General features: G+C 40.1%; 1 protein-coding gene and 1 long non-coding RNA gene across 2 annotated transcripts in view; one reads left to right on the top strand and one right to left on the bottom strand.

Moving 5' to 3' along the window:
* The first annotated feature begins 558 nt into the window (after positions 1–558).
* Positions 559–19958, top strand: part of LOC119796577 (leucine-rich repeat-containing G-protein coupled receptor 5-like) — a 75570-nt gene continuing 56170 nt past the window's right edge. The window contains exon 1 of the mRNA XM_038305198.1: positions 559–951. Coding sequence (XP_038161126.1) covers positions 722–951 — 230 coding nt within the window. The 5' untranslated portion in view covers positions 559–721. The remainder of the gene's footprint in view (positions 952–19958) is intronic.
* On the bottom strand, positions 10210–11499 carry LOC119796578. Its single transcript, XR_005282488.1, has 3 exons — positions 11371–11499; positions 10337–10560; positions 10210–10259 (listed from the first exon to the last, which is right to left on the bottom strand). It is a non-coding gene; the product is annotated as an uncharacterized LOC119796578 (long non-coding RNA).

The raw sequence follows: 19958 nt of genomic DNA, 5'->3' as shown, positions 1-19958 counted from the left end.
GCATTAGGAATGACACTCTGATGAAGCTTTAGCTAAGAAGGTGGAGGAGGGGCTGGAAGTGGGTTGAAACAGTTTCATGAATTGAAATTGGACATAGCACAACCACTGGATGCTGACTGGGCTTTCGAGGACGTGTGGTTCAAAACTGATTAATTCTGAGATTAAAGTTAGAATTCTGAGATTAAATTCAGAATTACGAGAAAAAAGTGAGAAATCTAAGAAAAAAGTCAGAATTCAGAGGAAAAAAAAGTCAGAATTCTGAGATTAAGGTCAGAATTCTGACTTTTTCCCCATATTAAAGTGAAATATTATTTAAAAATCAGTTCACTTATACTTTTTATACTATTTTCCAAACCTAAATTCTCTTATTGAAATGTTTAAATAATAATGTTCAAAATCATGAGGGTAAAGATGCAGCAGCCTTTTTCAGCATAATTAGTTAACACATTCTTTCCCCCTCAACTGATGGATTAAATCACAGATTATTGGGACTCTGCCCCCCTCCCATTGTGAGCTGAGGGGCAGGCTGTATATAAGTGGACGGCTTTTTCACGCGGCTGTGAGTGCGTGGAGGGACTCACACACACTCAGATCCACGCGTTCAGCCTGGAAACACACCAAGCTGCAAACCTGAGCCCACAGCCCTCCTTCATCAGAGGAGCCACCAACACCTGGAGCAGAAACTTTTCTCCTCCTGTCACTGCGCAGGAAACTTTCACCCATGCGGGACATGCGGGGGCTCGGGGCTTTGTTGGCCGCCTTTGCGGTCCTCTTGGCCGGGTCGAGGAGCTCCGAGGCCGGAGTGAGGAGGCAGAGCGAGGCGGTGAACGGTTCCACCACCTGCCCTGACCGCTGCCGCTGCGAGGGGGACGGGCTGCTGCACCGGGCGGACTGCTCGGACCTGGGGCTGCGGGAGATACCGAGCAACCTGAGCGTGTTCACCTCCTACCTGTGAGTCATGATGGGGGGGGGAAGCAGAGCTGCTGCTGTGTAAAGGGAGGGGGACACATGTTCCTGCTCTGGGAAACAGAACACCTGTCTGCTCGGGCCTGCGCCTGTCAGGGAGGGCAGGCAAAAAACAAAAAAAAGTTCCTCTCAAACTCATTAGATGAGCATTGAACTACTTGAAGTATCTCCTAGTTTCTGAGTCTGTATGAAGAGGTTCTTTTTCCTGGGAAATATTTCTCTGGGAGGCTGTTTAGATCCTCCAGCCAGGCTTAACATTATGACCACCTACCTAACAGACTCCCTTCTCTGACTAGATCTCTGGAGATGAATTGTGAATATTAGAGGTGGTCTTTATGTCTTGTGAGTTGCCAGTTCAGGTCTTTCCCAAACTTCGAGAACGGGATCAAATCAAACCATTTCTGAACCCTCCAGGATGCAGAAACCTCCTGAGATCGGACACAGCTCTCAGTGCCAAACGTTTCTGTACCTTTGAGATTCAGTATCAGTCTGGACATGGGTAAAATAAATCAGCATCACAAGCTAAATTTGGGCGTAATTTCATTTCACCTTTAGTACAGCATAGTGATGGCAGCATAAGGATCTGGGTTTAATAGGATGTTTGTCAATTTTGATGATATGAACAGAGTGCTTCAAGCGGTCTGATGTTGTATAGGGCAGTCTGATTACGTATAGGGCAGTTTAATGTCGTGTAGGGCGGTCTGATGTCGTGTAGGGCGGTCTGATGTCGTGTAGGGCGTTAGATGTCATGTAGGGCGGTCTGATGTCATGTAGGGCGTTAGATGTCATGTAGGGCGGTCTGATGTCATGTAGGGCGTTAGATGTCATGTAGGGCGGTCTGATGTCATGTAGGGCGGTCTGGTGTCATGTAGGGCGGTCTGGTGTAGTGTAGGGCGTTAGATGTTGTGGGGACGGTCTGGTGTCGTGTAGAGTGTTAGATGTTGTGTAGGGTGATAGATGTGGTGTAGGGTGTTAGATGTCATGTAGGGTGGTCTGATGTAGTGTAGAACGTTAGATGTCATGTAGGGTGGTCTGATGTAGTGTAGGGCGTTAGATGTTGTGTGGGACGGTCTGATGTCGTGTGGGACGGTCTGGTGTCGTGTAGAGTGTTAGATGTGGTGTAGGGTGTTAGATGTGGTGTAGGGCGGTCTGATGTGGTGTAGGGCGGTCTGGTGTCGTGTAGAGTGTTAGATGTGGTGTAGGGTGTTAGATGTGGTGTAGGGCGGTCTGATGTGGTGTAGGGCGGTCTGATGTCGTGTGTGACGGTAGATGTCATGTGGGGCACAATCTAATGTCGTGTAGGGCGGTCTGATGTCGTGTAGGGCGGTCTGGTGTCATGTGGGACGGTCTGGTGTCGTGTGGGACGGTCTGATGTTGTGTAGGGTGTTAGATGTGGTGTAGGGCGGTCTGATGTTGTGTAGGGTGGTCTGATGTCGTGTGTGACGGTAGATATCATGTGGGGCACAATCTAATGTCGTTTAGGGCAGCCTGATGTCATGTAGGGCGGTCCGATATTGTGTGGGACGGTCTGATGTGGTGTAGGCCAGCTGATGTGGTGTGGGACGGTCTTATGTCATGTAGGGCTGTAGAAGTTGTGTGGGGCACAGTCTGATGTCGTGTGGGGCTGTAAATGTCGTGTGGGGCTGTAAATGTCGTGTGGGGCGCAGTCATATGTCGTGTAGGGTGGTCTGATGTCGTGTAGGGCGGTCTGATGTCGTGTAGGGCTGTAGATGTTGTTTGGGGCGCAGTCTAATGTCGTGTAGGGTGGTCTGATGTCGTGTAGGGCGGTCTGATGTCGTGTAGGGCTGTAGATGTTGTTTGGGGCGCAGTCTAATGTCGAGTAGGGTGGTCTGATGTCGTGTAGGGCGGTCTGATGTCGTGTAGGGCGGTCTGATGTCGTGTAGGGCGGTCTGATGTCGTGTAGGGCTGTAGATGTTGTGTGGGGCGCAGTCTAATGTCGTGTAGGGTGGTCTGATGTCGTGTAGGGCGGTCTGATGCCGTGTAGGGCTGTAGATGTTGTGTGGGGCGCAGTCTAATGTCGTGTAGGGCGGTCTGATGTCGTGTAGGGCGGTCTGATGTCGTGTAGGGCGGTCTGATGTCGTGTAGAGCTGTAGATGTTGTGTGGGGAACAGTCTAATGTTGTGTAGGGATGTCTGATGTCGTGTAGGGTGGTCTGATGTCATGTAGGGCAGTAAATGTCGTGTAGGCCGGTCTGATATTGTGTAGGGCGGTCTGACATTTAAGGTATAGTGGAGGATGTTCTTTTTCCGAGTTGGGTATCCAAATAAGTGGTCCTCCTTATTGTCAATCATTCTGGTGATATGTTTACATAAGGACGTCCTACATGCTCGTTCCCATTTTCACTTACTGGTGGTGAGTCTGACATAGTGGAGAAACTGCAAATCTTCATGTGCACGCTCTCACACACGTTAAATAGGTGTTCCTTCTTGGGAGCAGGTACAGGGCTGTGCATGTGCTTTCCTCCCTCCAGGATTTTAAGGCTGGAGGGAGGAAATTAGTATCATCTTGTTAACTAGTATGATGAAAAAAGTCAGTGCCTCCTCTTTGATTGAAAATAGCAGTTACTTGTATTGCAGTTACATTCCAAATGCAATTAATTGCCCAGCAAAGCGATGAAAGTGAGATTTACACAAAAATAAAGTTTAAGAATGTATGCCGAAGCTGAAATAAATACTTTGAATGCATCTGGAAAATCAAAAGAAGGTCTGGAAATTTTCGGGAAGGGTTTTGGGTCCACATGAGCTTAAATTCCTACATGGAGCCGGCATTCCAAAATGATTTAAAGTTTTCTTTCAGGTTCTTTTCAGGGAAATTAAGATGGTCAGATTATTCTCCAGAGGGAATAATAACCAGGCTGTTCCTGTTGTACAAAAAAATCATTACCTTTAGAAGTTTCTAAAGAACATATATTTGTAGGATGTTTTAGGATTGTTATCCTTTGAAAAGTTTAGGATTTCTTTTAATATTTCCTTACTTAAAGAGGGTTTAGGTTTTAGCTCATTCAGAGTCTCTAAAGTTTCTTTTAAAATCCTAATTTTCACTTCAATTAATTGTTTTTTAGTCTAAATCTACGCTTTTTTTTTTTTTTTTTAGAAGCCTTAATGCAGCATGTTCTGAGGTTTGTCTCAGAGGTTTACAGCCTTTCCAGAGTTTTCATCAGAGCCTCTGCTGCTAAAACATGCTGAAAGTGTCTAAAGTTGTGGAAAACATCAACATTTCAGAGTTTTTACTGTTTTCACTCAATATTTGTTTAAGACATTTAATAGCTTTCTATAAAGTGTTTCTGTAACATTTTTAAGGCAGAGTTTAATGAATCCAGATGCCATTAATAAATGTCTGGGTCCTGAGATTCTGGATTTTGTCTTCATATATTTTTTGTGTTAAAGAGTAGAAGCATTTTTCAGTGAATGAAAACTCTGAATGGCTAAAATCACTGAGAACACTGAGATTTCTTAACCTGAGATGTTCTTGTCTGTTTTCAGATGATGAAACATCCTCAGGTTCTTCTAGATTGATCTGTTTTTGGAAATGAAAATTCATTAGAAGCTCATCATGGTTTTTGAGTCCTTTTTTAAAGTCGTTGGGAAGTCATATTTAAATGTCAAATTATTCTGGCTGAAACATGTATATAAACATACTCTTTATCAGATGGTATTGTTCTAGCCTGACGTAGTCCGACTCAATTCTAATCAGAATATGAGTCTGATACTGCTCCATAGAGCTGTGATTATGGGGCGTGTTTTCAACGAACCAGGAAAAAAATGCCTCTGCACTCAATTGGATAGACCTACAACCAATAAGAGCAACGGAGTGCGTGACGTATGTTAAGCGAGGCATAGTTGTTGTCCACAACAATCAAAGCGTGCAGTTTCACGCCTAGAATAAGAAGATGAGACTTGATCGCGTTTCTCTGTTCCTCTTTTAAAATTAATTTGCTGTCAATATCTTCTAGAACAGACCTAATAGCAGAATCTACTCACCCAAACTCTCCAGCGGCAGCCATTATTGTTGTCACCCTAGCGCGCTTTGGTCACGTGGTTGATAACGTTACTCTTGATCATCTGTCCATCATCGTATAAAGCCCGCCCTGACAATTTGATTGGATCGCCTGACAGTGGGCGATAATACTCGCGCTACTATGGAGCAGAGCCAGACCGAACTTCCCCGAACTCAAACCTTGTGGGCGGGACTAAGTTCGGACTGGCACCCAGGCTAGTATTGTTCCAAAATTTAGAAAATTTCTATTCTGTCTTAAAATCTGTGCTGTTTTTTTTTCGTTATCTTATGCAGGCCAGTTAGTTATCTAACAACTTACAACAGTTAGAACAGCAGTTTCTCTATGACTTTAATAGGACCCATCTGACAACATGAAGTAGGCAGAAAGATTAATAAAATCCTCAAAAATGCTATGATTGCAACAGTTTTATGGCAACTTGACTCAAACATCGAAGTCACTTTAAATGGATCTCTACTAAAGAAGATCTCTGGTATGGTTAAAAAAGGCGTCATTATTGATGAGCTGGAGGCGTTTGGCGACGAAGATCAGGCTGAGATTCCTCAGGATCGCCGTGAGAAGCTGCTGTCCGATGATGCATCATGTTTGCAGCAGGTTAAACCAACAAAACAGGAACCTACTGAGTTTTAAAAGGCTTTTCAAGATGGGTCAAATTATCAGAGACTGCTGCGCTCATTAAAAAGTGACGTTTTTAAGAACTTACTTGTATTATTACTTGTTTTAAGCCATATAAAATCACTTTATTGGTTGTTTTACTGCAAACAGCTGTTGTTGGTATTAAACCTAATGAAGACTTTTATCCAGACAAGTTTAGAGCATCAGAAATGTTATACATTAGGATTTCAGTCCTTTTGTTGACTACTTTAAAGTGTCGTTTTTTAGAGCAGCTTAAATTTAGCAATGAGAACCAAACAGTTGATTTAAAAAGTCTAATTTATTCAGCAGAAACGGGCATTCCTTCTTCTCTTGGACAACTTTACGCCTCGTTGGAATGCATACTTTAAAAATTGAGCTTTGCGCTGTGAAAGGAACTCCTTGATGTTTTTGTTGCATTCAGTTCCTGATTGCAGCTCTAATAAAGACCCAGAAAGCCTTTGATCGACTGTCGGTGCGTGTTTTTTTGTGCGTCCATCTGCCCCGCATAGACAAATCCTGAGAAACACACACACCAACACACACACACGGCTGCATTGAATAGAAGTGAGTTACTTTAATGAGAGTGAAATTTAAATCCAAGACATTGTCCGGCTTTCGGGCTGCAGCCAAGAAAAGCAGGTTTCCCTTCTACACAAACACACCACTCAATGACGTAATGCTTCACCGGAGCTGAGACATGTGTTGTATCAAAGCCAGTCACCTGCTGGGAGGCCAAATACATTTCAATTATTTTTATTGTCTTCCCTTTACAAGAATTTACACACGAGTAGAAACAATAAAAGTTTGCAGCAGTTTTTAACCCACCACACTAAAACCTGGAAGCTCTTTCCGAACCCCAGAGATCCCATGCAGACATCTGACACCTCTGAAACCGCCTTCAGGAAACCTTAACCCCGACACTTAAAGGGTGCTCAGGTCCTCAGACGTCTTTCAGAAGCACCAAAAACTTATTTACGCTCGTTGAACCCGTTATTCGCCCTCCATCTCCATCAATACAACGTTTATTTAACACCTAGGAAGTTCTTGAAACTCTTGGCAACAATCAGAGCTCTTCCTAAACAAAAAAAAAAAGGTCCTTGGAAACTTTCCAAAATCCCAGGAGACAACAAGTCGCTCTCTCTTCTTTCGGAAACCAGAACCAGGACTTTTTGAACGTCAAAACGTCTTTAAACATTTAATTGGTTCAACTCTCGTTTTCGTCTGTTTTTTTCCCCATTTTTTTACTGAAATTTCCAAAGTTTTTAGTTTGTTTTACATATTTAAAAGTCCTTAAATGCAGTTCTTGAGATGCTGTCATTGAAAATCCTTTGGGTCGACATTACAGCTACAGATTATATTATATGCATTCTCCCCTTTGACCACAGCTGTTCACATTGCACCTTTATAATAATCATCATCTTCACTTTAACATAACCAACACAGAGACCAACAACATGGAAATAAACCACATTTATTAACATCCTCGCAGTTTTACTAATCTGACCAAGACTGATATGTTAAAAAAAAGGCTTGATAAATGTCATTGGATACAAATATTAATGATATAAAATACTGATATACACAAACATTAGGACAAATATGAAATGCTTTAAAGTCGTTGGAAAGCGGCCGTTCCATCGTTGCATTTCCGAATTCTCCTGAGTGGTGCACGACTTTACATGAGTGAATAAAATGAATGTGATTGATCATTTATCAAGGGGGCGGGATTGTTGTGGCAGAAGGTTTGTAAGCACGTTTGGTTGTGGCCTGTTTGTCAGAAGCATCTTGCTAACCAGTTAGCAACTTAGAGCTAGTAGGTTCCCAATGGGAAATTCCATTGGGACCAAGTAGCACTAAATTGGTGACTTAGAAACGACACTGTCAAGGAACGCTATGGACAGAGGAAACATGCAAGAGGAGGAGAGTTTAGTGTCGGAGGTCGTGGATGAGTCTCCTCCGTCATACATTTTTTATTTAGAGGAGGAAAGCGGGACGAAGATGTTGTGGAAGAGGACGCCAGGGCGGCAGAAGCTTGGTTTGGTGTAGAAGGCTTACAGCCGTACATGTTTGAGCCCTTGCCTCGCAACGCTGCCAGTTCTGTTAGCTCTACGCCTGCTGAAGACACAGACGTCCATCCCCGTGAACACTGGGACGGAACTCAGCGGGAAAGGAAATGATTCTTATTTCTTACCTGTCAATCAAATAAACCGATTGACAGATTACCGTTGATATATGATTGGCTGAATTTAGGTGTTCAGGCTGATGTATAACTAACTGGCCTGCAGAAGATGACAAAAAAAAAAAAAACTGAATTTAAGACAGGATTTTTTAATAAATAGAAATGTTCTAAATTTTGGGACAATTTGGTCTTATAAAGAGTACATTTATATACATGTTTAAGCCAGAATGATTTTGACGTTTTAATATGATTTCTCTACGACTTTAAAGGGCTTTCTTGCCTCAGGAGGTCTGGCAGAACTCTTTGCTGTCCTTCCCAAAAACTTTTAATTTAACATTTAGCAAGAGAGATTATGAGATTTATTTTATTTATTTATTTTCATACCAGGGTTGTCAATATTATCTATATAAATATATATATCTTTAAAGTATCAATAATCAAATGTTGGATCTAGTTCGATTAGAGCTGGTTATATTGATATCTTCAAAAGATCATGAATGTAAAAACCATGATGTTAAATATAAAATGAGACTATGTTAGACCAATGTTAGTAACATTCTGAGCGTAAAAGAAAATCTGTGAATGAATTAAATCCAAAATAACCTTTAAATCCTTTTTTTTTTCTCTATCTGGAATACATGCATCTTTCGTTTTACAATTTAAACCAGCTGTGAAAATAACTGGGTCTGTGTACAAACATGAATTTTGTTACATAAAATGTTGAAACAGAGAAGAGGATTTTGCTCATAACCACATTGAATGTAATGATAATAAAAGGAAGAGGGGATGCATGTATCTCAGCCTACTGGACTTAGTGTAAGCCGGCTGTTCTGGCGTATGATCCAACTACTCTTCAGTGCCAGTTTTATTTATTTATAATTAGTTTTATGATAAAAAGCAAATTAGGTTTCTAACATTTATGGTGTTCCAAGTGCAAACATTTCAAGACACGCTTGATCACTGTGCAGTGCGATTTTGAGTTGGACTTTTTTTTATTTTCTTTGCTAAATTCAAGTATTAATACTTAATACATTGTTACATTGAAGGACATTCTCTGTGGTATGATGATATGGTGCATTAGATGTGAGGAGATCTCACAGCTTCTGGATATTTGTGCTGCATTTCAGTGCTGATTGAGAAAGAGGGTTTAATTTAATGAATCATATGAGAACAGCATATATGGATAACCATTGGAGAAGAACAACAGATGTGAAATGAATAAAATTTAAACATACCACACATCTCATGAACAACACGTTATTTTTTTTATTTGTTTCTTTTTTAATTTTAATCGGGGAAAAATCACTTAAATTAGAAGTAAATTGCTGCTGTAATCTCTTAATCTTTTAATAAGTCATGTAACTTGCTATGATCATGGGTTTATTATCTATCTATCTCTAGCAACTTTCTATCTCTAGATAGATGGGTAGGTTTATATCAGAAGTTGCTCACAGTGATCCCTAGGTGTACTGAAAAGTTAGAGGGAACATTTCTATAGACCAGTTGTAACCAATAAAAAAATATCAGAAATAAAATAAGTTTTGTTTTTTTTGCATCCATGTTATGCATTGAATAAAAAAAAAAAATAAATAAAAAAATTCATTTTAAAATCTAGTGTTTTTAGAGAACAACAATCAGTTTGGTATATAAAAAACTTCCTGATTTCCATATTTTATAAAATGCTTGAACTGACTGTTTGTTTTTTTTCTGTCTTAATGTTGGCAGTGGGTTTTATGCTGCCCTGCAAGGCTTTAAACCTGGTTTGAATGGAGACAAAGCCATTCTAAAGCACATATCAAGGAGCTCATTCTGAGCCTGGATCAATATTTATTTTTGATTCTGTTCATGGTGGAGAATCCTGCTTCACAGCAGCAGGTTGAGCCAAACACCCTCTAAATGTGCAGGGTCATCTTTGAGCACCATTTCACTTTTCTTTCACCAGTTCACCACAGTTCTTCCAGCAGTCCACACTTCCTGCTCTCTTTTTCTCATCATCTTCTCCTTCTTTCCCATCGCCCGGCTTGCCACAGGTTTACCTGCTGTGTCTTAAAGTAGCATCAGCAGCAACCCAGACTGACAGCAGCTCATTAGATAATTTTTATCACGTGTAGCCTGGTGCCGGACGCTCCAGAGGGCTTTACCGTATTAACAGGAGAAGAGGCGCAAGTGAATTTAGACACTGCGGTAATTTATAAATGTTTTAAATCAGGTTGGGTCTAGCCAGCAGGTGGGTCCTGGTCCGCTAATCTGGGACCTCTGCTATAGACAGATTTAAAATAAAGATATATTATTAGTAGCTCTGGTATTGATACCAAAGATGTGTTGTTGTAATGACTCAGAACAGAGGGACCCAGAATTCAGGCAAGAAAGACAGAGGGATAACTTAAATGCATTTATTTAAAATGACTGGCTATGGATCTGCAGTATCTGCGGCTGGGGCGTCTATGGCAGGAGAGAAACACAGGTTAGTGACCACAATAATCTGATGCAGGATGATTTTGAACGTATGAGTCACTAACCTGATTTAACAGTTCAGTCCGTGTCCAGAGAACGAGGATGATGATTCCAGACGCAGAAGGCTGGAGAGCTGGCAGGAGGTCAGATCCAAGCAGACAATGGAAGGAGGGATAATCCAGGTTGAAGTCAGAAGGCAGATCCAGGTTCAGTCCACGAGAAGAAACCAGCAGATATCCGAAGACGGGTCAGGCAGATGGATCAGATGGGGGCAGGCAGGCTCAAAAGTCTGAATACAGAGATGGGTCAGGATCAGGACACTATTAGAAACACTAGAAAACTCTCACATCGAAGGCTCAAGAACAATCTGGCACTGATGGCTTGGACCAAGCAGCTTAAATAGAGGCAGGAACAGGTGGATCAAATGAGCAGTAATGAGAAACTAGGCAGAGTTCAACAGGTGAATAAAATGAGCAATTGAGCCAGCTATCAGTGCCAAGTCATGACAGTTGTTTGCATAATTCTGCTATTATTAATGTGAAATTTCTAGATTATTTTGTACATTGCAAGAACACCTCAGAAATTCTTGGGTAATTTATTTAACATTTATTTGCACCCTTTTTTAACTAGCATAAGTTGAGTTACCATGATCAGTGTAACTATTAAAGTAAGTTTTTCATGGTGATAAGATAAATTTTTTAATCCCATGGTTGGGGGGTTGATATCAAGTTTGAAATGTTAGAATCGACCTTTATGAAACAGGACTGTCATCATGCTGTTTTTTGCTTTTCTTTTCTTGTCTTTGAAATTATTATATTACTATTTATACACGCCGTCTCTGCCTGATAATGACGTGTTTAAGGACTGGAAACATGTAAGGAGGAAGCAAACATTTGCGTCACTATAGAAAGCTTTGATCACGACCTCAGATTGAATCAATCGTTTGGAAAAAATCAGCCGATTCCTTTCAGTTGTCTCGTTATCAGCATCTGTAGAAAAAACCCAGCAGCTGGAAAGAGTTGAGATTCTGTGTTCTGACCCGAACTTTTACAGCCTTCTCAGTAAAGAGTAACTGATATCAGACATCAGAGTTAACAACCTCCAGCTCTCCGCCTGTCTGACCGCCATCACTGTGAATGCTGCCATCTGTCAACGCCTTTCTGTGTGTGTGCAGCTCTAGCTGCATGCCTAAGCAGCGCCGCCTGAAGCGTGAATGGGCCTGTAGGTCTCCTTTCTCCCTCTGACTGACAGGAATGCATTTAGCCAGGCTGTGATGAATGAACCCATGTGCATATGAAGGTTCTGCTGCCACGCCCCCTCTGGCAACAACATTCTACTCCCTGAGCTCGGACCTTTCCGTTCCTCCTTTAGGATCATGCTTTTCTTTAGCCCATCCTGAATATAACACCATAGATCCATCACAAAAAGACTCAGAAGAAGCAAGAGTCATGGTTTTAAACTTTAAACTCCTCTGGTTATTGGAGTTATCAGATGAGGAATTAATAAAAAAAGGTCTTCAATGACTGTTGTGCACCACAGAAGTGTGATCAATACCTAAAACTTTGGCCTGAATATTAATTTTAAATTTTTTTTCCGTGAGTTAACTAACAACATCATACTTTGCGTGTTTTGAACAATATGTGTGACATTCATGCATGAGCTTTCATCTTTTATCAGACGTTTTTAATAAATCTTCCCATAATAGATGACATAAACATTTATAAATGCATCACAATCAGTTTCTCCTCATTCTTCGGGTCAAAGGTCGCGCTTAAACCCAGAGAAATCGACGTCTTATAGCTGTGGTCTTCATATCCAGAAAGTCCGGGTTTAAATATCACAGGATCATCAAACCATTTCCCTCCTCAGCCTCTTTTTTTCTTCCTTTTTCTATTAATGAAAGGATAAGAATATTAAATAATAGTTTTTTTTTATTATAACTTTGATCCCAAAAACAATTTATTTGGTGAAAATATTAAAATACTAACTTTTATGTTTTCAAACTTTACCACTGCTTCACCATTTATTTTGAGCTGCTATAAGTCTTATAGGTTTTTTTATTTAACAATTATAAATTAAATTTCTCTCTTTTCATTTACTTTAATATATTGCACGAAAACTTGACTAATTTTAAGGATATAAAAAGACGCATAGAGATATTTATGATTATTATATATATATATATATATATTTTTTTTTTTTTTTTGTGTGTGGTTTTTTTACTCTTCTGTTCCAAATTTCCGAATTTTTTTTTTGAAATTTAGAAATTAGGATTTTCTAGGTGGAACCATTACATCCTGTTCCTGTTAGAGGAAGTGGCTCAGTCTCACCTGTTACCACAGCAAGTAAAGGAAACTTTCTTCTCCATCGATTATAAATCCGATGTTCTGAGGGTTAAAAGGGGAGGCATTATTATTATTATAAAGTCGTAGGGAAATCATACTTGAATGTCATATCATTCTGGATTAGACTTGTATATAAATGTACTCTTTATCAGACTTGTCCCAAAATTTAGAAAAAATTCTATTCAAAAAAAATATATATATCTCATCATGTAGTTCCTAATGAACATATGTGTTGCAGACAGACCTGTATTAACCTTCAGGTCTGTAAACGCGCTGCGATCCCCCAGAATAAGCTGGAGAAAATGCTAAATCGGTTGATTACACAATCCGATGCCAAATAGGTCATCCTATTAAAATATGTTTGCATATAGTTTTATATAGCATGAATAATTTCCACAAACTAAACATGTTTGACTGTGCAGATTAGAGACGGTTAATGTAGAAAGATTAATGGCGTATCCTGCACCGAGCTTCCTTCATCCTTCTCTCCTCCTTATCAAAGATTCAGACCTCCTTTAATGTCCAGGATGAAACATTAAAAACTTTGATAAAAGCCTCACAGCAAAAGGAAATCTGATAATAAAATGGCAGCTTTGTTATCATCGGAGGATGAGTCACCAAAGCGCAGTAATAAAGTAAATAAAGTAAAAGGCTCTAGTTTAGTCAGAAAACAAGATCATAGTGCTTATAAATACAATCTAATTTTTTAACATGCTTCAATTTAAGAAACCACAGTGACATTAAAGTGGTGTCATGGTGGATGGATGACATGGTCTCTGTAGTTGAATCCATCCAATAATTTATTGAATGACTTTATTGATCTCGCGGTGGAGGAATTTACTCGTTACATCAGCTCAGATAGTCAAAAGAGAAGAAAAAGGTTTATGGGATATATACAGTATATACAGTGCCAACATATGACAACTTTTTTTTTTATATATAACAGGATTATTATACAGGCTTATTGCACAGGGTGTTTGCCTAGGTATTTATAGAGATTGTTAGTAATTTAGTGGTTAGTTGTAATCTCATCTGTCTGGGTGAAACCATCTCAGAGGTTTTGGTCTTTGTCTGTGGAAGTTGAACCCATTTCTGATGGCAGAGGCGTCCACTTCCATGTCAACAGACGTGAAATCCTGCTGTTTGTCTCTTGGTGACATTTAAGTCTCGTCTTTTAGCATCTTGCTTTCTATTCCTGTAGTCAATGCTTTTTAAAATGTTGCTTCTTCCTCTTTCTATTCATTCCTGTTGATTGTTTTCTAGTTGGTCCATTAGTGTCAATGCCTCCTTTTCTTTTTTTCAGCTGATCCTCCTCTGGTTTCCTCTTTGTTAGCTTGTCATCTGTCCTAACCTGTCCCACTGTAGCTTTTGGACTCAAACTCTCCTCCTCTGGATCAGGGGCGGAGCTAGAGGGGGGGCAGGTCACCCTTAGCCATTTATTGGCCACCCCTTTAGCCACCCCAACCATTTTATTCTTTCTAATACAGACAGTGGCAGCAGTAATACTCTAAGGTGGAATATTCAAAACATTTACATTTTTTGTGGTTAATTATGCACATCAGTATACTAACATTAAAGTCATCATCTTTTCAGAACTATATATGGGGTAAAATGATCAAAATAAAATGTCTCTGCAGTCATCTAGGACTCTTCAGTGGAATCATAGTTAAATAATTATTTTAATAAGAACTTAAATAATCAATTTATGTAGACATTAGTACTTGTAAATATCTATTTTATGCAGAATGATTATTGATAAAAGTAGGGAAGTAATGACAATGGAAAAGATGTTTGCCCCAGAACTCAATCCTGAAAGAATTTTAACCAGTATACCTTTTATCTAGAAAGCACGGATGTTTAAATATATGCGTCTATTTGTAAGTAAAGGCTTTAGGAAAGTATAGTTTGTCTTTCTTTAGAAAATATGGAAGTTTTGCTCGATCGTTTTCCTGTAAGAACCGTGTAGATTGACCCTGAGGTTCTGGCGCCTATCTACCTTCGCCCCCCCTCAGTGTACATTGGGTGAGTCCTGGCCACCCTTATAAAGATGTTCTGGCTACGCCTCTGCTCTGAATCTTCTCCTAAATCCCATTTTACTCTTAGTTCTCCTGCTTGTGATGCTTTCTGTGTTCCTGTTGTGTTTCGCTGCGCATTCTTCGCTTCATTCATTATAGATCCATCATGTTCATCAAGTTTTTCCTTCTGCTCTTGGGTCCTGCTGTGAAACTACCTGAAACCTTCACAGCTAACTTGCTTGGCTTCCAGAACTGGACTTTTTTTGGGTGTAACCATGTTGTTCACTCGCACTGTAACAGTCAGGAGCGTCTGAGGTTTTTAGATTGTTGCGATAATGTGAACCTGATGTGATACAGCTGTGTGATGTCTGTAGTTCAGCAGTAAGCTGATAGATGATGTCCAGACCAATGGATCATGACTGTATGAACCGATTTCAGACTAAATGAGTCATCAGAGCCCAGCAGATTCAGGTTTCCTTCAAACTGACAGAGTTGCTGTTTGTCTTCTGGCGTCTTTGTCTTGATCTGACTAACCAGGGGGTGAACAAACCCCCACATGTTTTGCTGCCCCAGGGGGCCCCCCGCTGACCCGCCTCCCAAAACACTGAAAGAAGAAACGAAAGAGGACAAAAACAGAAAGAGAGGCCTCACTGTCACACTACGCCTCTCCCCCCCTTTTCTTTCCGCAGAGTTTGTCTTTCTGCTGCCCGCCGACATTTGAATAATCGTTTGATATCCATCAGTCTGAGCCTGAGGAGCCGAAAAAAAAGACAACCGGCACCAAGCAGCCTCACAATCAAAAGGCAAACACCACAAAAAGGCTAATGCCTGCTGCATCTCGGCTCTCATCAGTCTCCCATGATTCTTCAAAACTTTTAATCTTCAAGGTCCAGGACTTGGATCTGTAACTCAAACTGAGAAGAACAAGATAAAAAATGTTAATAAATGCCTCAGGATCCATTTGATATATAAACAGGAGGCATCAGATTTTAAAAATGGCAGCTTTGTTTACTGTTAGGATAAAATCTTTGTTGACTTTATCATCACAACCATAAACAATATTTGCAAAACACTTTAATTATTTTTTCATGATGTGTATTAAATGCCAACCATTTTCAACATTTAATACACATTTTACTGAAAATATCAAAATAGTGGTTAAACCTTTACTTTATTAAATTGAATGTTTGACTATTGCAATGAAACTGTCAACAAAGTATTCAGAATCAAAGTATTTAGATTATTATTATCTAGTATATAGATTATTCTTTGCATTGATTCTTAGTTTGGTTTATGATATAAAACACATCTTCACATGTTTTCAAAAATATCTGAATTTAAAATAATCTGAAATGAGCTTTACAAAATAATATTTTCAACTGTTTTTATTTTCTTTAAATATGTCATATGTTTAAAATAATTTCTTTGTACTTTCTGGATATTGGTCATTGTGTCATTTAGGCTGAGACATTCAAATTTAATTTTTATTTTTATTTAAAAGAAAAATAGTTTTGGGCTTTTTATTTATGAATTTTCCTAAAGTTATTCTCTCAGCAAAATAAAAAAAAAAAGATTTAAAACAAAAAGTAGTTTTATCTAACTGCCCTAATTAATGGCTATTTATTTTTTATTTTACATTTATTTCATTTTTAAAAAATATGTTTCTCAGATATAAGGCAGACTAACACAGCTCTAAACACTCAAGATGACAGAGGCACTAAACTGCAAAAAAGAATAAACTTGTTTAAGATAAAAGTGTGGTAAACTCAAATTTCTACTTGTTTTTTTATAATTCCACTCAATTTAATTAGTAAATTTTTTCTTTGTTAGTCGACTGGATGTTCTTCTCTCCCAGAGAAGGCACGCTGTTTCTAACTCACCGTGTTGAACCTACCCTGGGTGATTATTAAACACACAAATCACTGTTAAAGTATCTAAACGTGCATCTTTGGCTTATTTAAGTGGTTTATTTGTTACACAGTAAATCAGTGATGAAATTAATTATCAACAAGAGTTTAATTTAACTCTACTGGATTTGCTTTGATAGAACTAGGAGAAAATGGTTGGTGTCCAGCCAAAAATAAATGAGTTTATGTGTTGATCTGGAATGTTGCATAGGACTGCTCTAACTGGCTGACTGGCTGTGTTGGGTTGCAATCTGTTAATGACCGCTAATGTCAAGATTTAGAAAAGAATTCAACTCAAACAGACTTTTATTAGGAAACGTGGAATCTGCAATTCAGCAGCCATAGTGTCTAAGGCAGGAATCTCTGTAGAAGGAAAACTTTCGGTAGGTTAGAGTTCACATAAATCTGATGGGGGATGATTACGAATGCGTGAGTCACTAACCTGCTCTTAGAGTTTAGTCCGTTCCCAGAGGAAAGAGTGGAATTCAGCTGCCAACAGATCCAGTTCCAGGAGCCGAAGCCTTGTAGACTGCAGAGCAGATCCAAGCAGATGAAGGAAGGTAGGACTTTCTGAAAGCCCAAGCCGGTGTTGAAGAGGTTCACAGGAGTCTGGGCCAGAAGATCAGAGATCCAGGTTACCAACAGGTACCAAAGGGAAATCCAGGTCGAAGTCAGTCGGCAGGTCCAGGTTCAGTCCACATGCAGAATCCAGCAGGAGTCTAAAGACAGGTCAGGCAAATGGGATCAGAATAAGAAAAGGCAGGCTCAAAGTCAGAAGACAAACGGGTCAGGATCAGGCAATCAGAACAACAAACAGACAAGCTAGAGAACTCTTACCAAAGGCTCAAATAATCTGGCACTGATGACTGGGAGCAAGCAGTTTAAATATTGATTAGAATAGGCGAGACAGATGAATGGTGATAAGAAACACAGGGCGGAGCTAGGCAGGTGGATGGAATGAACCATTAAGTCAGTCATCAATACTTGCAGTTCTAGTTATTATTACATTTACAAATATGTTATTTAATCTAACCATTAAAAAAAAATATTTTCTTGGACTCAGTCTGGATAAGTTCAGGTATTATAACCCTTAAAGTTATTTATTACCCTGTTTTCAATCTCTTGAATTTTGTCTTCAGTAAATAGTTCACTTTATTAAAGTCTAAACTAGTTTGGTTTCAGTCTGGACTACGACTGACTGTCTATTCTAACAGACGATAAAGATCTTTTAAACACAAAGGTTCTGTTCTTCTTCTCACCAACAGAATAAAAATGCTGAACAAGCAGATAAGATGCCGAAGTTGTGAGAATGGGAACAATCAGAACGCTGTTGGCTTCATATGAAGCAGGGTAATCAGGTTATTCTCGTAAACTACCACCATCATCATTGTTGTAGCATACTGTCATTCTCAGTCCCTCATGTCACGACTGAAGGGAATCAAAACATGAGAAACACTGTTGGTTCTGAGGCTTTGGCTCAGGTTCAGAACGCAAGTCGATGGTATTTCAGACGTTAGGTGACTGGAAATTCTCATCTAAATGGGTAGTTTTCTTTTACTCATTGATGAAAAGTATATATTGTTAAAATATGTTGTTGTGGGTCTTGCAGCCTAGTGGTTAGGGCATGGAGCTTGGAATCCTGAGGTTCCGAGTTCAAGCTTCACTCCCACAGCCTGCCACTCTGGGTCCCTGAGCAAGACCCTTAGCCCCACACTGCTGTCCAGGCACCGCACAATGGCAGCCCACTGCTCCCCAAGGGGATGGGTTAAATGCAGAGAGTTCACTTTCCAATGTGAGATCCATAAAATTCAATTGTTATTATTTTATAGATTATTTAAAAATATTAAATGATAACCTTCAGTTGTTCTTTCATAGATCTACCTGCTTTAAGTCAATCTCCATGACGATGTGTCTGAACTTCCTCACCTTTGTGGCATTAAGCTGGGCCTTCGGTGAACAGTAAATATAGAGCTCATTAAAGCTTGGTCCAACTTAAGTCCAGACAGGTTTCTGATTCTGGGTTAGTTTCTATCAAAGCTCTACTGAAGGATTTTATTTATTTATTTTTAATATAGATCAATTTAGATTATGTCAACAACCTCTGAAATGTTTGAAATCCTGGATGAAATCCCCCTCTGCATCCCTGCTCCCTACAGGGAGAGCATGCTGCTGGTCCATCCTATCTCTATGTTTAGGTGAAGCAACTGTTTAAAACATGCTCTCCCTGTAGGGAGTGGGGATGCAGAGGGGGGCTGCACCCCACGGATGAAGTGAGGACCTTTGAATGCAGAGTACAGCTACTGCTTCTCCAAAAACAGTCACTGTCCATCTGACCAGGTTGCATCCAACATGCCTTCTTTTGCTGGTTTTACAGATGTGTCCTATGGGACACATGTGTCCTGTGGGTCCTAAGGACGTTGCCATGGCAGCCCTGGTTGCTCCTGTAATAATAATGTAGGTCTGCTGCTGGTCCATCCTATCTCTATGTTTAGGTGAAGGAACTGTATTATGGATGATGGATGGATGATGGATGGATGATGCATGGATGATGCATGGATGATGCATGGATGGATGGATGGATGGATGATGGATGGATGGAAGATGGATGGATGTATGAACCATGGATGGATGTATGATGGATGGATGTATGATGGATTATGGATGTATGGTGCATGGATGGAGGATGGATGGATTGATGGATGTATGATGGATGGATGGATGGATGGATGGATGGGGGATGGATGGATGGATGGATGGGGGATGGATGGATGGATGGATGGATGTATGGTGCATGGATGGAGGATGGATGGATTGATGGATGTATGATGGATGGATGGATGGATGGATGGATGGATGGATGTATGATAGATGGATGGATGGATGATGGATGTATGATGGATGGATGGATGGATGAATGTATGATGGATGGATGGATGGATGGATGGATGGGGGATGGATGGATGGATGGATGGATGGATAGATAGAAGGTTGGTGAATGTAGGATGGATGGATGGATGGATGAATGTATGATGGATGGATGGATGGATGGATGGATGGATGGATGGATAGATGTATGATGGATTATGGATGTATGGTGCATGGATGGAGGATGGATGGATTGATGGATGTATGATGGATGGATGGATGGATGGATGGATGGATGGGGGATGGATGGATGGATGTATGATGGATGGATGGATGGATGGATGGGGGATGGATGGATGGATGGATGGATGGATGGATGGATGGATAGATAGAAGGTTGGTGAATGTATGATGGATGGATGGATGGATGGATGGATGGATGAATGTATGATGGATGGATGGATGGATGGATGGATGGATGGATGGATGGATGGATGGATGGATGTATGATGGATTATGGATGTATGGTGCATGGATGGAGGATGGATGGATTGAT

This window comes from Cyprinodon tularosa, unplaced genomic scaffold (genome assembly GCF_016077235.1).
Source record: "Cyprinodon tularosa strain WSP-4 unplaced genomic scaffold, ASM1607723v1 ctg552, whole genome shotgun sequence".
NCBI lineage: Eukaryota > Metazoa > Chordata > Actinopteri > Cyprinodontiformes > Cyprinodontidae > Cyprinodon > Cyprinodon tularosa.
This window is presented reverse-complemented; position numbering and strand designations above follow the sequence as displayed.